Below are 20341 nucleotides of genomic sequence, written 5' to 3'. Positions count from 1 at the left end.
AACCAGCCGAGCCAACTGCCTTTATTAATGCACTGATTACCCCCATTTTCGCCACACTGTCCCAATATACCACCTGTCACGAACAACACATAAGTGGGTACGTGACTTAGATTTGCAACCAGGGTTAATACACACAGCTACTCTTGCCAACTCTCCTCTCTCCTGCGCAAGGTACTTTCAATGAGTTAATATTAACCCCTTACTCAATTGCAATCATATTTATATACTACCACCACCCGAGAAATTATGAAAATAAAAATTTATAAAATTAATATCTGCCAGGGTCTCAAGCCCCTGTGTATAATAGAAAAAACTATGCACTTAATACACAAAAATCTGTTGTAGCAAAATGTGTCCAAAAATATAAATACTCTCTCCAGAGTGTGCAAAAGTTAATTAAAAGTCCAAAGCATCACTTATTAAATGTTTTAATATATATAAAAATACAGTGCTTAGATTACAGAAAAGGGATACCAATATCAGCCCTATACAGTAAATGCAGGACAGTTTCTTAATATAACAGATAAAACATAAAACACAAATCCTTATACTGTACGTTATGTTATCATATGTCAGGCTTTTCTCCCAGAGACGTCACTGGCGCAGAAATGAGACTTCATGTGTTTGGTCCAAAACACACCTCTGTTAAAATCTGATTTTCATAATACCTTTCTAAGGTTTATGTACTATTTTATGTCCCTATTGAAACAACATAAGCCCACCCCTGTCATAAATCAGCTGTGAAATTGATGTTTTTATGACAGATTAAAAGAATAACTTCTACCAAATGACGTTTACGTTTTGCCTGAGTATGTAAACACACTCATAACCTCTCTTCTCTAGTACCTAGACACACAGGAGTCACATCAATAGATTCAGGCAGTCATGACGGACGTAACAAGACTTAGTATGACTGCCCCTAAATTTGAGTGACAAATGGATATATGTCCCTTATTACCTGCTAGGCCTCCCACATCTGGCCTCATTACATGTGACTCCGTGCCACGATTACACACGTGTGTGACTCTTAGTGTGTACAGTAGATGAGGTCACATGATATTCATGTTTAATGAAGTCTCCAACGAAAGCGTTCCCTGCGTATCACCTCTCCCTGGAATGCAGCAGTAATTATTCACAAACACTCAGTTTTCTTTGAGGCTGATAGAGTCATCTCTGGTTAGCATTTATAACCTTTAAACCAACACATATGTCACTTTTAATGCGCAATTCATGATACCCCACCCATCCCCCACCACAATTAAGTCCTCTTTGAGGACAAGCACAGACCCGGGAAAAGTCCTGAACTGTCATAAACCCAATATATTGTATTTTTAAACCCAAACTGCTGCCATATTAACCCCTGAAGCACCAGATTGATTAAATTACATAATATCTCATGATATTAGCGTCACAGTTGGTCTCTGGCCATCTCTGGCTTTCTCTGGCTTTCTCAGGGTCTCTCTCTATGAGAGGTTAGACTCCCCCCTAAATAAACTTCCACCCCTCACAGGTATCGGAGCAAAGCCTTCTAAAGCAGGTACCCCTCCCATCCTATTTATACCTGCATCCTGTTTCTCCCCGTCTCTCTGTGTCCTGTTTCTCCCCGTCTCTCTGTGTCCTGTTTCTCCCCTTCTCTCTGTGTCCTGTTTCTCTCCCTGTCTCTGTGTCCTGTTTCTCCCCTCTCTCTGTGTTCTGTTTCTCCCCCTCTCTCTGTGTCCTGTTTCTCCCTGTCTCTCTGTGTCCTGTTTCCCCCCCTCTCTCTGTGTCCTGTTTCTCCCCCTCTCTTTGTGTCCTGTTTCTCCCCGTCTCTCTGTGTCCTGTTTCTCCCCCTCTCTCTGTGTCCTGTTTCTCCCCCTCTCTCTGTGTCCTGTTTCTCCCCCTCTCTATGTGTCCTGTTTCTCCCCCTCTCTCTGTGTCCTGTTTCTCCCCCTCTCTCTGTGTCCTGTTTCTCCCCCTCTCTTTGTGTCCTGTTTCTCCCCATCTCTCTGTGTCCTCTTTCTCCCCCTCTCTCTGTGTCCTGTTTCTCCCCCTCTCTCTGTGTCCTGTTTCTCCCCCTCTCTCTGTGTCCTGTTTCTCCCCCTCTTTCTGTGTCCTGTTTCTCCCCCTCTCTCTGTGTCCTGTTTCTCCCCCTCTCTCTGTGTCCTGTTTCTCCCCTTGTCTCTGTGTCCTGTTTCTCCCCCTGTCTCTGTGTCCTGTTTCTCCCCCTCTCTCTGTGTCCTGTTTCTCCCCCTCTCTCTGTGTCCTGTTTCTCCCCCTCTCTCTGTGTCCTGTTTATCCCCCTCTCTCTGTGTCCTGTTTATCCCCCTCTCTCTGTGATCTGTTTCTCCCCCTCTCTCTGTGTCCTGTTTCTCCCCGTCTCTCTGTGTCCTGTTTTTCCCCCTCTCTCTGTGTCCTGTTTCTCCCCCTCTCTCTGTGTCCTGTTTCTCCCCCTTTCTCTGTGTCCTGTTTCTCCCCCTCTCTCTGTGTCCTGTTTCTCCCCCTCCTCTCTGGGGTTTTAATCCTTTTTTCTTTCCCCCCCCCCTCTCCCTCTGTTTTTTCTTCTTACTCTTTCTATTCCCCCGTCTCTCTCCTGCACTTTCTCTTCCCCTCTGTCTCCCCCCTCTCTTTCTTCCTCTCTCTCTATCCCCCACTCTCTATCCCACCTCTCTCTTCACTCTCCCCCCTCTCTCTACCCTCTCCCCCCTCTCTCTACCCTCTCCCCCCTCTCTCCCCCCTCTCTCTCCCCCTCTCTCCCCCCCTGTAACTGTTCCTGTATCTTCAGGATATGGAGCTGGAAGTTACCCAAATGTTGCAGCCCAAGCAGGTAACAATCTCTAATACTCTCTCTCTCCCTCCCCTCTCTCTCTGTCTCTCTGTCCCCCTCTCCTTCTCTCCCTCTCTCAGTCTATTTTACTCTCATTATAATCTCTCCCTGTTCCTGCAGGTTATGGAAATGGAGCCGGAAATTACCCGAGTAACATCCCCCAGCAAGGTAAGAATCAGTATGAAATACTCAGTGACCGCAGGGTATCACTGTCACTGATACCCATAGGGAATATACCCTGCTATATACACTCAGTTACCGCAGTGTTTCACTGATACCGATAGGGAATATACCCTGCTATATACACACAGTGACCGCAAGGTGTCACTGTCACTCTTGGGGTCACTCTGGGGGTCTCTGTGGCTTCCTCTGGGGGAATCATTATAATATTATGAGATATAATGTATTTTAATCAAGCTGTGGTGCTTCAGGGGTTAATATGGCAGCAGTTTTGGTTTTAAAATACAATATATTGGGTTTATGACAGGTCAAGACCTTTCTTGGGTCTGTGCTGGTCCTCAACGAGGAAAAGTGACATATGTGTTGTTTAGAAGGTTATAAACACTAACCAGAGATGAGTCTATCAGCCTCAAAGAAAACTGAGCGTTTGTGAATAATTACTGGTGCATTCCAGGGAGAGGTTATACGCAAGGAACGCTTTCGTTGGAGACTTTATTAAACATGAGAATATCATGTGACCTCATCTACTGTACATACAGTATTAAGAGTCACATGTGTGTAATCGTGGCACAGAGTCACATGCAATGAGGCCAGATATGGGATGTCTAGCAGGTTATAAAGGACATATATCGATTTGTCACACAGATTTAGGGGCAAGACAGTCATACTTTGTCTCATTACGTCCGTCATGACATCCTGAATCTAGTGATGTGACTCACGTGTGTCTAGGTACTAGAGATGGGACGTTCACCGCTGCCACCATTTGTCACGTACTTCACGCCTGTGAGCACGTGGCCTGCATACGGTACAAGGATTAATACTCCGCTCGCAAGCTGTCTCAATTTTCACCTTCGCAAAGGTCCCTCAAATGGACAATATCTCCCCTCAATCTGTCTGTCACGGGAGACACGCTTAATAACACATTTATATTTCGTGGATCCTGATTGAGCAGAACAGGTTGAGCAAAATAAACTGAGATTTATTCCCTTGATAGGCAAACACACGACAACTGCAGAATAAACTTAATAATTACACTTACGGGTAGAGAAACAGAGGATAATGTCCAGAAAGGTGCAAAGCACCAGAAGATTGTCTTTTAAAATGTAGTCCTTTTGCAAATTGCCAAATAAATAGCCAGTCCAATCCTTCTGTGAATGTGCAAAGTCTTTTCTGATAGTTTTAAATGCTTGAAAAAATCAGGTAACAACAGCAACAACAGCAACAACAGCAACACAGCAACAACAACAACAACAGCAACAGCACAGGAACAACAGCAACAGCACAGGATCAACACAGGAATGAGGGGTACAGGCCTTTTTAAGGTCAAGGGCCTGTGAAGTGTTACATTAGCCTCATCCCATTGGCAAGGAATTATCTTCCTCCTATCAGAACCTGCCATGTCACATGGGCAAATCCTACAGCCAGCTCAGGTAACTCTGAGCATGCTCAGTAAGCAGCTTGGTAGCACTGCTAAGTAAAAAGGGGCCACTCATTTCTGGGGACGCAATGTCTGGAGTTTGGTCCCAAGGTGTGAAATATCTAGGATGAGTAACAGGACCTGCTACTCAGAAACATCCTGATTAAGTGACACTTTAAGAATCTGGGGTCTTTCATGTATGCATAACATTTGTTCCTTAATGCATTACAAAGGCAGGCAGAAAAAAATAGCATCCTGCCTGTACATTTTAACTGCACAGAAAGGCACTTTATCAAAAATATATGTTTCCCTTACGACAAAGTTATATTTTTAATATATGTATTCTTGGGGGGTTACACTGAGGCTGCACACCAAAAATCAGGGTGCTGGCTCACTCCGTTCCTAAATTAGAAGTCTTAATGGAACGGCTCCTGTTATTCAACACTGCAGGTAGTGACTAGCCTGCAAAAAGGGGACAACAATGCATAAAGGGGAGAATGGTACAGGGGAACAGCATACAAAATTAACCCATTCATCCCCAATACGAAATAGGGGTAACCAGCCGAGCCAACTGCCTTTATTAATGCACGGATTACCCCCATTTTCGCCACACTGTCCCAATATACCACCTGTCACGAACAACACATAAGTGGGTACGTGACTTAGATATGCAACCAGGGTTAATACACACAGCTACTCTTGCCAACTCTCCTCTCTCCTGCGCAAGGTACTTTCAATGAGTTAATATTAACCCCTTACTCAATTGCAATCATATTTATATACTACCACCACCCGAGAAATTATGAAAATAAAAATTTATAAAATTAATATCTGCCAGGGTCTCAAGCCCCTGTGTATAATAGAAAAAACTATGCACTTAATACACAAAAATCTGTTGTAGCAAAATCTGTCCAAAAATATAAATACTCTCTCCAGAGTGTGCAAAAGTTAATTAAAAGTCCAAAGCATCACTTATTAAATGTTTTAATATATATAAAAATACAGTGCTTAGATTACAGAAAAGGGATTCCAATAACATACCTATACAGTAAATGCAGGACAGATTCTTAATATAACAGAATAAAACATAAAACACAAATCCTTATACGTTATGTTATCATATGTCAGGCTTTTCTCCCAGAGACGTCACTGGTGCAAAAATGAGACTTAATGTGTTTGGTCCAAAACACACCTCTGTTAAAATCTGATTTTCATAATACCTTTCTAAGGTTTATGTACTATTTTATGTCCCTATTGAAACAACATAAGCCCACCCCTGTCATAAATCAGCTGTGAAATTTATGTTTTTATGACAGATTAAAAGAATAACTTCTACAAATGACGTTTACGTTTTGCCTGAGTATGTAAACACACTTATAACCTTTCTTCTCTAGTACCTAGACACACAGGAGTCACATCAATAGATTCAGGCAGTCATGACGGACGTAACAAGACTTAGAATGACTGCCCCTAAATTTGAGTGACAAATGGATATATGTCCCTTATTACCTGCTAGACCTCCCACATCTGGCCTCATTACATGTGACTCTGTGCCACGATTACACACGTGTGTGACTCTTAGTGTGTACAGTAGATGAGGTCACATGATATTCATGTTTAATGAAGTCTCCAACGAAAGCATTCCCTGCGTATCACCTCTCCCTGGAATGCAGCAGTAATTATTCACAAACACTCAGTTTTCTTTGAGGCTGATAGAGTCATCTCTGGTTAGCGTTTATAACCTTTAAACCAACACATATGTCACTTTTAATGCGCAATTCATGATACCCCCCCACCCCAATTAAGTCCTCTTTGAGGACCAGCACAGACCCAGGAAAAGTCCTAAACTGTCATAAACCCAATATATTGTATTTTTAAACCCAAACTGCTGCCATATTAACCCCTGAAGCACCAGATTGATCAAATTACATAATATCTCATGATATTAGCGTGACAGTGGGTCTCTGGCCATCTCTGGCTTTCTCTGGCTTTCTCAGGGTCTCTCTCTATGAGAGGTTAGACTCCCCCCTAAATAAACTTCCACCCCTCACAGGTATCGGAGCAAAGCCTTCAAAAGCAGGTACCCCTCCCATCTTATTTATACCTGCATCCTGTTTCTCCCCGTCTCTCTGTGTCCTGTTTCTCCCCGTCTCTCTGTGTCCTGTTTCTCCCCTTCTCTCTGTGTCCTGTTTCTCCCCCTGTCTCTGTGTCCTGTTTCTCCCCGTCTCTCTGTGTCCTGTTTCTCCCCCTCTCTCTGTGTCCTGTTTCTCCCCCTCTCTTTGTGTCCTGTTTCTTCCCCTCTCTCTGTGTCCTCCTCTCGGGGGTTTTAGTTCTTTTTTTCTTTCCCCCCCCCCCCCCTCTTCCTCTATTTTTGCTTCTTACTCTTTCTATTCCTCCGTCTCTCTTCTGCACTTTCTCTTCCCCTCGGTCTCCCCCTCTCTTTCTCCCTCTCTCTCTATCCCCCACTCTCTATCCCCCCTCTCTCTCTCCACACCCCCCTCTCGCCCCCTCTCTCTATGCCCCCTTCCCTCTCTCCCCCCCTGTAACTGTTCCTGTATCTGCAGGATATGGAGCTGGAAGTTACCCAAATGTTGCAGCCCAAGCAGGTAACAATCTGTAATACTCTCTCTCTCCCTCCCCTCTCTCTCTCTCTGTCTCTCTGTCCCCCTCTCCTTCTCTCCCTCTCTCTGTCTCTTTTACACTCATTATAATCTCTCCCTGTTCCTGCAGGTTATGGAAATGGAGCCGGAAATTACCCGAGTAACATCCCCCAGCAAGGTAAGAATCAGTATGAAATACTCAGTGACCGCAGGGTATCACTGTCACTGAAACCCATACGGTATATTCCCTGCTATATACACACAGTGCAGGGAAAAGGGAGACCAAAAAGCGCACCAGCACAAACGGAGCAAGTTTGTGCTGGTGCGCTTTTTGGTCTCCCTTTTCCCTGTATTGCATTGAGTAGCTGCACAGCCTGCCTGCCTGCCCTACCAGGATGTGAGTATTTGCATATTTTTCAGGGGAACCTGCCAATGAGACTGGTGGTGAGTGGGTTGCACCACACACCACCTGTCTTCAGGAGGATAGTACCCATTATATGACACAATAGGTACTATATCAATTGTTAGTACCCTGGTACAGTGGTCTGGCTTATTATCATTTTGAGATATACCTGCATTTGAGCGCTTCAGCTATTTTCCATATATACACACAGTGACCGCAGAATGTCACTGTCACTCCTGGGGTCACTCTGGGGGTCTCTGTGGCTTCCTCTGGGGGAATCATTATAATATTATGAGATATAATGTATTTTAATCAATCTGTGGTGCTTCAGGGGTTAATATGGCAGCAGTTTTTGGTTTTAAAATACAATATATTGGGTTTATGACAGGTCAAGACCTTTCTTGGGTCTGTGCTGGTCCTCAACGAGGAAAAGCAGTAAATATTCACAAACACTCAGTTTTCTTTGAGGCTGATAGAGTCATCCCTGGTTAGCGTTTATAACCTTTAAACCAACACATATGTCACTTTTAATGCGCAATTCATGATACCCCACCCACCTCCCACCCCAATTAAGTCCTCTTTGAGGACCAGCACAGACCCAGAAAAGTCCTGAACTGTCATAAACCCAATATATTGTATTTGTAAACCAAAACTGCTGCCATATTAACCCCTGAAGCACCAGATTGATTAAATTACATAATATCTCATGATATTAGCGTGACAGTGGGTCTCTGGCCATCTCTGGCTATCTCTGGCTTTCTCAGGGTCTCTCTCTATGAGAGGTTAGATTCCCCCCTAAATAAACTTCCACCCCTCACAGGTATCGGAGCAAAGCCTTCTAAAGCAGGTAACCCTCCCATCTTATTTATACCTGTATCCTGTTTCTCCCCGTCTCTCTGTGTCCTGTTTCTCCCCGTCTCTCTGTGTCCTGTTTCTCCCGGTCTCTCTGTGTTCTGTTTCTCCCCTTCTCTCTGTGTCCTGTTTCTCCCCCTGTCTCTGTGTCCTGTTTCTCCCCCTCTCTCTGTGTCCTGTTTCACCCCCTCTCTCTGTGTCCTGTTTCTCCCACTCTCTCTGTGTCCTGTTTCTCCCCGTCTCTCTGTGTCCTGTTTCTCCCCCTCTCTCTGTGTCCTGTTTCACCCCCTCTCTCTGTGTCCTGTTTCTCCCCCTCTCTCTGTGTCCTGTTTCTCCCCCTCTCTCTGTGTCCTGTTTCTCCCCCTCTCTCTGTGTCCTGTTTCTCCCCCTCTCTCTGTGTCCTGTTTCTCCCCGTCTCTCTGTGTCCTGTTTCTCCCCCCTCTCTCTGTGTCCTGTTTCTCCCCCTCTCTCTGTGTCCTGTTTCTCCCCCTCTCTCTGTGTCCTGTTTCTCCCCCTCTCTCTGTGTCCTGTTTCTCCCCCTCTCTCTGTGTCCTGTTTCTCCCCCTCTCTCTGTGTCCTGTTTCTCCCCCTCTCTCTGTGTCCTGTTTCTCCCCTCTCTCTGTGTCCTGTTTCTCCCCCTCTCTCTGTGTCCTGTTTCTCCCCCTCTCTCTGTGTCCTGTTTCTCCCCTCTCTCTGTGTCCTGTTTCTCCCCCTCTCTCTGTGTCCTGTTTCTCCCCTCTCTCTGTGTCCTGTTTCTCCCCCTCTCTCTGTGTCCTGTTTCTCCCCCTCTCTCTGTGTCCTGTTTCTCCCCCTCTCTCTGTGTCCTGTTTCACACCCTCTCTCTGTGTCCTGTTTCTCCCCCTCTCTCTGTGTCCTGTTTCTCCCCCTCTCTCTGTGTCCTGTTTCTCCCCCTCTCTCTGTGCCTGTTTCTCCCCGCTCTCTGTGTCCTGTTTCTCCCCTCTCTCTGTGTCCTGTTTCTCCCCCTCTCTCTGTGTCCTGTTTCTCCCCGTCTCTCTGTGTCCTGTTTCTCCTCTCCCCCATCTCTCTGTGTCCTGTTTCTCCCCCATCTCTCTGTGTCCTGTTTCTCCCCCTCTCTCTGTGTCCTGTTTCTCCCCCTCTCTCTGTGTCCTGTTTCTCCCCCTCTCTCTGTGTCCTGTTTCTCCCCCTCCTCTCGCGGGTTTTAATCCTTTTTTCTTTCTCCCCCCCCCCCTCCCTCTATTTTTGCTTCTTACTCTTTCTATTCCACTGTCTCTCTCCTGCACTTTCTCTTCCCCTCTGTCTCCCCCCTCTCTTTCTCCCTCTTTCTCTATCCCACACTCTCTATCCCCCCTCTCTCCACTCTCCCCCCTCTCTCTACCCTCTCCCCCCTCTCTCTCCTCTCCCCGCTCACTCCCCCCCTCTCTCTACCCTCTCCCCCCTCTCGCTCTCCCTCTCTCCCCCCTGTAACTGTCCCTGTATCTGCAGGATATGGAGCTGGAAGTTACCCAAATGTTGCAGCCCAAGCAGGTAACAATCTGTAATACTCTCTCTCTCCCTCCCCCCTCTCTCTGTCCCCCTCTCCTTCTCTCCCTCTCTCTGTCTCTTTTACTCTCATTATAATCTCTCCCTGTTCCTGCAGGTTATGGAAATGGAGCCGGAAATTACCCGAGTAACATCCCCCAGCAAGGTAACAATCAGTATGAAATACTCAGTGACCGCAGGGTGTCTCTGTCACTGATACCCATAGGGAATATACCCTGCTATATATACACAGTGAGCGCAGGGTGTCACTGATACCCATAGGGAATATACTCTGCTATATACACACAGTGACTGCAGGGTGTCACTGATACCCATAGGGAATATACCTCGCTATATACACACAGTGACCGCAGGGTGTCACTGATACCCATAGGGAATATACCCTGCTATATACACACAGTGACCGCAGGGCGTCACTGATACCCATAGGGAATATACCCCGCTATATACACACACTTACTGCAGGGTGTCACTGATACCCATTGGGAATATACCCTACTATATACACCCAGTGACCGCAGGGTGTCACTGATACCCATAGGGAATATACCACGCTATATACACTCAGTGACCATAGGTTGTCACTGATACCCATACGGAATATACCCTGCTATATACACACAGTGACCGCAGAGTGTCACTGTCACTCTTGGGGTCACTCTGGGGGTCTCTGTGGCTTTCTCTGGGGGACATCCTGAATCTAGTGATGTGACTCACGTGTGTCTAGGTACTAGAGAAGGGAAGTTCACCGCTGCCACCATTTGTCACGTACTTCACACCTGTGAGCACGTGGCCTGCATGTGGTACAAGGATTAATACTCCGCTCGCAAGCTGTCTCAGTTTTCATCTTGCAAAGGTCCCTCAAATAGACAATATCTCCCCTCAATCTGTCCCAATATACCACCTGTCACGAACAGCACATAAGTGGGTACGTGACTTAGATATGCAACCTGGGTTAATACACGCAGCTACTCTTGCCAACTCTCCTTTCTCCTGCGCAAGGTACTTTCAATGAGTTAATATTAACCCCTTACTCAATTGCAATCATATTTATATACCTCCACCACCCGAGAAATTATGAAAATAAAAATTTATAAAACTAATATCTGCCAGGGTCTCAAGCCCCTGTGTATAATAGAAAAAACTATGCACTTAATACACAAAAATCTGTTGTAGCAAAATGTGTCCGAAAATGTAAATACTGTTTCCAGAGTGTGCAAAAGTTAATTAAAAGTCCAAAGCATATTTTAATTTTATAATATATAAAAATACAGTGCTTAGATTACAGAAAAGGGATACCAATAACATACCTATACAGTAAATGCAGGACAGTTTCTTAAAATAACAGATTAAAACATAAAACACAAATCCTAATACGTTATGTTATCATATGTCAGGCTTTTCTCCCAGAGACGTCACTGGTGCAAAAATGAGACTTCATGTGTTTGGTCCAAAACACACCTTTGTTAAAAACTGATTTTCATAATATCTTTCTAAGGTTTATGTACTATTTTTCTCCCTATTGAAACACCATGAGCCCACCCCTGTCGTAAATCAGCAGTGAAATTGCCGGTTTTATGATAGATTAAAAGAATAACTTCTACCAAATGACGTTTACGTTTTGCCTGAGTATATAAACACACTCATAACCTCTCTTCTCTAGTACCTAGACACACAGGAGTCACATCAATAGATTCAGGAGGTCATGACGGACGTAATGACACAAGTATGACCTCCCACATCTGGCGTCATTACATGTGACTCTGTGCCACGATTACACACGTGTGTGACTCTTAGTGTGTACAGTAGATGAGGTCACATGATATTCATGTTTAATGAAGTCTCCAACGAAAGCGTTCCCTGCGTATCACCTCTCCCTGGAATGCAGCAGTAATTATTCACAAACACTCAGTTTTCTTTGAGGCTGATAGAGTCATCTCTGGTTAGCGTTTATAACCTTTAAACCAACACATATGTCACTTTTAATGCGCAATTCATGATACCCCCCCACCCCAATTAAGTCCTCTTTGAGGACCAGCACAGACCCAGGAAAAGTCCTGAACTGTCATAAACCCAATATATTGTATTTTTAAACCCAAACTGCTGCCATATTAACACCTGAAGCACCAGATTGATTAAATTACATAAAATCTCATGATATTAGCTTGACAGTGGGTCTCTGGCCATCTCTGGCTGTCTCTGGCTTTCTCAGGGTCTCTCTCTATGAGAGGTTAGACTCCCCCCTAAATAAACTTCCACCCCTCACAGGTATCGGAGCAAAGCCTTCTAAAGCAGGTACCCGTCCCATCTTATTTATACCTGCATCCTGTTTCTCCCCGTCTCTCTGTGTCCTCTTTCTCCCCCTCTCTCTGTGTCCTGTTTCTCCCCCTGTCTCTGTGTCCTGTTTCTCCCCCTCTCTCTGTGTCCTGTTTCTCCCCCTGTCACTGTGTCCTGTTTCTCCCCCTCTCTCTGTGTCCTGTTTCTCCCCCTCTCTCTGTGTCCTGTTTCTCCCCTTCTCTCTGTGTCCTCCTCTCTGGGGTTTAACTCCTTTTTTTCTTTCTCCCCCCCCCCTCCCTCTATTTTTGCTTCCTACTCTTTCTATTCCCCCATCTCTCTCCTGCACTTTCTCTTTCCCGCTGTCTCCCCCCTCTCTTTCTCCCTCTCTCTCTATCCCCCACTCTCTATCCCCCTCTCTCTACCCTCTTCCCCCTCTCTCTACCCTCTCCCCACTCTCTCTCCTCTCCCCGCGCTCTCCCTGCCTCTCTCTCTCTCTCCCCCCCTGTAACTGTCCCTGTATCTTCAGGATATGGAGCTGGAAGTTACCAAAATGTTGCAGCCCAAGCAGGTAACAATCTGTAATACCCTCTTTCTGTCTCTCTGTCCCCCTCCCCTCTCTCCCTCCCCTCTCTCTGTCCCCCTCTCTCTGTCCCCCTCTCCTTCTCTCCCTCTCTTTGTCTCTTTTACTCTCATTATAATCTCTCCCTGTTCCTGCAGGTTATGGAAATGGAGCCGGAAATTACCCGAGTAACATCCCCCAGCAAGGTAAGAATCAGTATGAAATACTCAGTGACCGCAGGGTGTCTCTGTCACTGATACCCATAGGGAATATACCCCCTATATACACACAGTGACCACAGGGTGTCAATAATACCCATAGGGAATATTCCCTGCTATATGTTCACAGTGACCGCAGGGTGTCACTGATACCCATAGGGAATATACCCTGCTATATACACACACTGACTGCAGCTTGTCACTGATACCCATAGGGAATATACCCTGCTATATACACAGTGACCGCGGGGTGTCACTGATACCCATAGGGAATATACCCTGCTATATACACAGTGACCGCAGGGTATCACTGATACCCATAGGGAATATACCCTGCTACATACACACAGTGACCGCAGAGTGGCACTGATACCCATAAGGAATATACCCTGTTATATACACACAGTGACCGCAGAGTGTCACTGTCACTCTTGGAGTCACTCTGGGTGTCTCTCTGGGGGTATCTGGGGCTGTCTCTGGGGGAATCATTATAATAATATGAGATATAATGTATTTTAATCAATCTGTGGTGCTTCAGGGGTTAATATGGCAGCAGTTTTGGTTTTAAAATTCAAAATATTGGGTTTATGACAGGTCAAGACCTTTCTTGGGTCTGTGCTGGTCCTCAACGAGTAAAAGTGACATATGTGTTGTTTAGAAGGTTATAAACACTAACCAGAGATGAGTCTATCAGCCTCAAAGAAAACTGAGCATTTGTGAATAATTACTGGTGCATTCCAGGGAGAGGTGATACGCAGGGAACGCTTTCGTTGGAGACTTTATTAAACATGAGAATATCATGTGACCTCATCTACTGTACATATTAAGAGTCACATGTGTGTAATCGTGGCACAGAGTCACATGCAATGAGGCCAGATATGGGATGTCTAGCAGGTAATAAGGGACATATATCCATTTGTCACACAGATTCAGGGGCCAGACGGTCATACTTAGTCTCATTACGTCCGTCATGACATCCTGAATCTATTGATGTGACTCACGTGTGTCTAGGTACTAGAGAAGGGAAGTTCACCGCTGCCACCATTTGTCACGTACTTCACGCCTGTGAGCACGTGGCCTGCATACGGTACAAGGATTAATACTCCGCTCGCAAGCTGTCTCAATTTTCACCTTCGCAAAGGTCCCTCAAATGGACAATATCTCACCTCAATCTGTCCCAATATACCACCTGTCACGAACAGCACATAAGTGGGTACGGGACTTAGATATGCAACCTGGGTTAATACACTCAGCTACTCTTGCCAACTCTCCTTTCTCCTGCGCAAGGTACTTTCAATGAGTTAATATTAACCCCTTACTCAATTGCAATCATATTTATATACTTCTACCACCCGAGAAATTATGAAAATAAAAATTTATAAAATTAATATCTGCCAGGGTCTCAAGCCCCTGTGTATAATAGAAAAACTATGCACTTAATACACAAAAATCTGTTGTAGCAAAATGTGTCCAAAAATGTAAATACTGTCTCCAGAGTGTGCAAAAGTTAATTAAAAGTCCAAAGCATCACTTATTAAATGTTTTAATATATATAAAAATACAGTGCTTAGATTACAGAAAAGGGATTCCAATAACATACCTATACAGTAAATGCAGGACAGTTTCTTAAAATAACAGATTAAAACATAAAACACAAATCCTTATACTGTACGTTATGTTATCATATGTCAGGCTTTTCTCCCAGAGACGTCACTGGTGCAGAAATGAGACTTCATGTGTTTGGTCCAACACACACCTCTGTTAAAATCTGATTTTCATAATACCTTTCTAAGGTTTATGTACTATTTTTCTCCATATTGAAACAACATGAGCCCACCCCTGTCGTAAATCAGCAGTGAAATTGCCGGTTTTATGACAGATTAAAAGAATAACTTCTACCAAATGACGTTTACGTTTTGCCTGAGTATATAAACACACTCATAACCTCTCTTCTCTAGTACCTAGACACACAGGAGTCACATCAATAGATTCAGGCAGTCATTACGGATGAAACAAGACTAAGTATGACTGCCCGTAAATTTGAGTGACAAATGGATATATGTCCCTTATTACCTGCTAGACCATCCACATCTGGCCTCATTACATGTGACTCTGTGCCACGATTACACACATGTGTGTGTGACTCTTAGTGTGTACAGTAGATGAGGTCACATGATATTCTCATGTTTAATGAAGTCTCCAACGAAAGTGTTCCCTGCGTATCACCTCTCCCTGGAATGCAGCAGTAATTATTCACAAACACTCAGTTTTCTTTGAGGCTGATAGAGTCATCTCTGGTTAGCGTTTATAACCTTTAAACTAACACATATGTCACTTTTAATGTGCAATTCATGATACCCCCCCCCCACCCCAATTAAGTCCTCTTTGAGGACCAGCACAAACCCAGGAAAAGTCCTGAACAGTCATAAACCCAATATATTGTATTTTTAAACCCAAACTGCTGCCATATTAACACCTGAAGCACCAGATTGATTAAATTACATAATATCTCATGATATTAGCGTGACAGTGGGTCTCTGGCCATCTCTGGCTGTCTCTGGCTTTCTCAGGGTCTCTCTCTATGAGAGGTTAGACTCCCCCCTAAATAAACTTCCGCTCCTCACAGGTATCGGAGCAAAGCCTTCTAAAGCAGGTACCCCTCCCATCTTATTTATACATGTATCCTGTTTCTCCCCGTCTCTCTGTGTCCTGTTTCTCCCCGTCTCTCTGTGTCCTGTTTCTCCCCCTCTCTCTGTGCCCTGTTTCTCCCCCTGTCTCTGTGTCCTGTTTCTCCCCCTCTCTTTGTGTCCTGTTTCTCCCTGTCTCTCTGTGTCTTGTTTTTCACTCTCTCTCTGTGTCCTGTTTCTCCCCCTCTCTTTGTGTCCTGTTTCTGCCCGTCTCTCTGTGTCCTGTTTCTCCCCCTCTCTCTGTGTCCTGTTTCTCCCCCTGTCTCTGTGTCCTCTTTCTCCCCCTCTCTCTGTGTCCTATTTCACCCCCTCTCTCTGTGTCCTGTTTCTCCCCGTCTCTCTGTGTCCTGTTTCTCCCCCTCTCTCTGTGTCCTGTTTCTGCCCCTGTCTCTGTGTCCTCTTTCTCCCCCTGTCTCTGTGTCTTGTTTCACCCCATCTCTCTGTGTCCTGTTTCTCCCCCTCTCTCTGTGACCTGTTTCTCCCCCTCTCTCTGTGTCCTGTTTCTCCCCCTCTCTCTGTGTCCTGTTTCTCCCCCTCTCTTTGTGTTCTGTTTCTCCCCCTCTCTCTGTGTCCTTTTTCTCCCTGTCTCTTTGTGTCCTGTTTCTCCCCGTCTCTTTGTGTCCTGTTTCTCCCCGTCTCTCTGTGTCCTGTTTCTCCCCCTCTCTCTGTGTCCTGTTTCTCCAACTCTCTCTGTGTCCTGTTTCTCCCTGTCTCTCTGTGTCTTGTTTTTCACTCTCTCTCTGTGTCCTGTTTCTCCCCCTCTCTTTGTGTCCTGTTTCTGCCCGTCTCTCTGTGTCCTGTTTCTCCCCCTCTCTCTGTGTCCTGTTTCTCCCCCTGTCTCTGTGTCCTCTTTCTCCCCCTCTCTCTGTGTCCTATTTCACCCCCTCTCTCTGTGTCCTGTTTCTCCCCGTCTCTCTGTGTCCTGTTTCTCCCCCTCTCTCTGTGTCCTGTTTCTGCCCCTGTCTCTGTGTCCTCTTTCTCCCCCTGTCTCTGTGTCTTGTTTCACCCCATCTCTCTGTGTCCTGTTTCTCCCCCTCTCTCTGTGACCTGTTTCTCCCCCTCTCTCTGTGTCCTGTTTCTCCCCCTCTCTCTGTGTCCTGTTTCTCCCCCTCTCTTTGTGTTCTGTTTCTCCCCCTCTCTCTGTGTCCTTTTTCTCCCTGTCTCTTTGTGTCCTGTTTCTCCCCGTCTCTTTGTGTCCTGTTTCTCCCCGTCTCTCTGTGTCCTGTTTCTCCCCCTCTCTCTGTGTCCTGTTTCTCCAACTCTCTCTGTGTCCTGTTTCTCCCCATCTCTCTGTGTCCTGTTTCTCCCCCTCTCTCTGTGTCCTGTTTCTCCCCCTCTCTCTGTGTCCTGTTTCTCCCCCTCTCTCTGTGTCCTGTTTCTCCCACCCTCTCTGTGTCCTGTTTCTCCCCGTCTCTCTGTGTCCTGTTTCTCCCCCTCTCTCTGTGTCCTGTTTCTCCCCCTCTCTCTGTGTCCTGTTTCTCCCCCTCTCTCTGTGTCCTGTTTCCCCCTGTCTCTTTTTGTCCTGTTTCTCCCCGTCTCTCTTTGTCCTGTTTCTCCCCCTCTCTCTGTGTCCTGTTTCTCCCCCTCTCTCTGTGTCCTGTTTCTCCCCCTCTCTCTGTGTCCTGTTTCTCCCCCTCTCTCTGTGTCCTGTTTCTCCCCCTCTCTCTGTGTCCTGTTTCTCCTCCTCTCTCTGTGTCCTGTTTCTCCCCCTCTCTCTGTGTCCTGTTTCTCCCCCTGTCTCTGTGTCCTGTTTCTCCCCCTCTCTGTGTGTCCTGTTTCTCCCCCTGTCTCTTTGTGTCCTGTTTCTCCCCCTCTCTCTGTGTCCTGTTTCTCCCCCTCTCTCTGTGTCCTGTTTCTCCCCGTCTACCTGTGTCCTGTTTCTCCCCCTCTCTGTGTGTCCTGTTTCTCCCCCTGTCTCTGTGTCCTGTCTCTCCCCCTCTCTCTGTGTCCTGTTTCTGCCCCTGTCTCTTTGTGTCCTGTTTCTCTCCCTCTCTCTGTGTCCTGTTTCTCACCCTCTCTCTGTGTCCTGTTTCTCCCCCTCTCTCTGTGTCCTGTTTCTCCCCCTCTCTCTGTGTCCTGTTTCTCCCCCTCTCTCTGTGTCCTGTTTCTCCCCCTCTCTCTGTGTCCTGTTTCTCCCCCTCTCTCTGTGTCCTGTTTCTCCTCCTCTCTCTGTGACCTGTTTCTCCCCCTCTCTCTGTGTCCTGTTTCTCCCCGTCTCTGTGTCCTGTTTCTCCCCCTCTCTCTGTGTCCTGTTTCTCCCCCTGTCTCTTTGTGTCCTGTTTCTCCCCCTCTCTCTGTGTCCTGTTTCTCCCCCTCTCTCTGTGTCCTGTTTCTCCCCCTCTCTCTGTGTCCTGTTTCTCCCCCTCTCTTTGTGTCCTGTTTCTCCCCCTCTCTCTGTGTCCTGTTTCTCCCCCTCTCTCTGTGTCCTGTTTCTCCCCCTCTCTCTGTGTCTTGTTTCTCCCCCTCTCTCTGTGTCCTGTTTCTCCCCCTCTCTCTGTGTCCTGTTTCTCCCCCTCTCTCTGTGTCTTGTTTCTCCCCCTCTCTATGTGTCCTGTTTCTCCCCCTCTCTCTGTGTCCTGTTTCTCCCCCTCTCTCTGTGTCTTGTTTCTCCCCCTCTTCTGTGTCCTGTTTCTCCCCCTGTCTCTGTGTCCTGTTTCTCCCCATCTCTCTGTGTCCTGTTTCTCCCCCCCTCTCTGTGTCTTGTTTCTCCCCCTCTCTCTGTGTCCTGTTTCTCCCCCTGTCTCTGTGTCCTGTTTCTCCCCCTGTCTCTGTGTCCTGTTTCTCCCCCTCTCTCTGTGTCCTGTTTCTCCCCCTCTCTCTGTGTCCTGTTTCTCCCCCTGTCTCTGTGTCCTGTTTCTCCCCCTCTCTCTCTCTGTCCCCCTCCCCTCTCTCCCTCTCTCTCTCTCTCTGTCCCCCTCTCCTTCTCTCCCTCTCTCTGTCTCTTTTACTCTCATTATAATCTCTCCCTGTTCCTGCAGGTTATGGAAATGGAGCCGGAAATTACCCGAGTAACATCCCCCAGCAAGGTAACAATCAGTATGAAATACTCAGTGACCGCAGGGTATCACTGTCACTGATACCCATAGGGAATATACCCTGCTATATACACACAGTGACTGCAGGGTGTCACTGATACCCATAGGGAATATACCCCGCTATATACACACAGTGACCGCAGGGTGTCACTGATACTCATAGGGAATATACCCCGCTATATACACACAGTGACTGCAGGGTGTCACTGATATCCATAGGGAACATACCCTGCTATATACACACAGTGACCGCGGGGTGTCACTGATACCCATAGGGAATATACCCTGTTATATACACACAGTGACCGCAGGGCGTCACTGATACCCATAGGGAATATACCCTGCTATATACACACAGTGACCGCGGGGTGTCACGGATACCCATAGGGAATATACCCCGCTATATACACACAGTGACCGCAGGGTGTCACTGATACCCATAGGGAATATACCCCGCTATATACACACAGTGACCGCAGGGTGTCACGGATACCCATAGGGAATATACCCTGCTATATATAGACAGTGACCGCAGGGTGTCACTGATACCCATAGGGAATATACCCCGCTATATACACACAGTGACCGCAGGGTGTCACTGATACCCATAGGGAATATACCCTGCTATATACACACAGTGACCGCAGGGTGTCACTGATACCCATAGGGAATATACCCCGCTATATACACATAGTGACCACAGGGTGTCACTGATACCCATAGGGAATATACCCCGCTATATACACACAGTGACCGCGGGGTGTCACTGATACCCATAGGGAATATACCCTGCTATATACACACAGTGACCGCAGGGTGTCACTGATACCCATAGGGAATATACCTCGCTATACAGTATACACACAGTGACCGCAGGGTGTCACTGATACCCATAGGGAATATACCGTGCTATATACACACAGTGACCGCAGGGTGTCACTGATACCCATAGGGAATATACCTCGCTATATACACACAGTGACCGCAGGGCGTCACTGATACTCATAGGGAATATACCCTGCTATATACACACAGTGACCGCAGGGTGTCACTGATACCCACAGGGAATATACCCTGCTATATACACACAGTGACCGCAGGGTGTCACTGATACCCACAGGGAATATACCCTGCTATATTCACACAGTGACCGCAGGGTGTCACTGATACCCATAGGGAATATACCCCTCTATATACACACAGTGACCGCAGGGTGTCACTGATACCCATAGGGAATATACCCCGCTATATACACACAGTGACCGCAGGGTGTCACTGATACCCATAGGGAATATACCCCGCTGTATACACACAGTGACCGCAGGGTGTCACTGATACTCATAGGGAATATACCCTGCTATATACACAGTGACCGCAGGGTATCACTGATACCCATAGGGAATATACCCTGCTACATACACACAGTGACCGCAGAGTGGCACTGATACCCATAAGGAATATACCCTGTTATATACACACAGTGACCGCAGAGTGTCACTGTCACTCTTGGAGTCACTCTGGGTGTCTCTCTGGGGGTATCTGGGGCTGTCTCTGGGGGAATCATTATAATAATATGAGATATAATGTATTTTAATCAATCTGTGGTGCTTCAGGGGTTAATATGGCAGCAGTTTTGGTTTTAAAATTCAAAATATTGGGTTTATGACAGGTCAAGACCTTTCTTGGGTCTGTGCTGGTCCTCAACGAGTAAAAGTGACATATGTGTTGTTTAGAAGGTTATAAACACTAACCAGAGATGAGTCTATCAGCCTCAAAGAAAACTGAGCAT

General features: G+C 46.4%; 1 protein-coding gene across 1 annotated transcript in view; it reads left to right on the top strand.

Annotated features, from left to right (window-relative positions):
- Positions 1-20341, top strand: part of GREP1 (glycine rich extracellular protein 1) — a gene marked incomplete at its 3' end in the record, with an annotated part of 130040 nt that overhangs the window by 65547 nt on the left and 44152 nt on the right. The window contains exons 8-15 of the mRNA XM_075565144.1: positions 1511-1537; positions 2762-2803; positions 2924-2971; positions 6454-6480; positions 6965-7006; positions 7131-7178; positions 8224-8250; positions 9874-9921. Coding sequence (XP_075421259.1) covers positions 1511-1537; positions 2762-2803; positions 2924-2971; positions 6454-6480; positions 6965-7006; positions 7131-7178; positions 8224-8250; positions 9874-9921 — 309 coding nt within the window. The remainder of the gene's footprint in view (positions 1-1510; positions 1538-2761; positions 2804-2923; positions 2972-6453; positions 6481-6964; positions 7007-7130; positions 7179-8223; positions 8251-9873; positions 9922-20341) is intronic.

Source organism: Ascaphus truei, chromosome 11 (assembly GCF_040206685.1).
Source record: "Ascaphus truei isolate aAscTru1 chromosome 11, aAscTru1.hap1, whole genome shotgun sequence".
In the NCBI taxonomy this organism is placed as follows: domain Eukaryota; kingdom Metazoa; phylum Chordata; class Amphibia; order Anura; family Ascaphidae; genus Ascaphus; species Ascaphus truei.
This window is presented reverse-complemented; position numbering and strand designations above follow the sequence as displayed.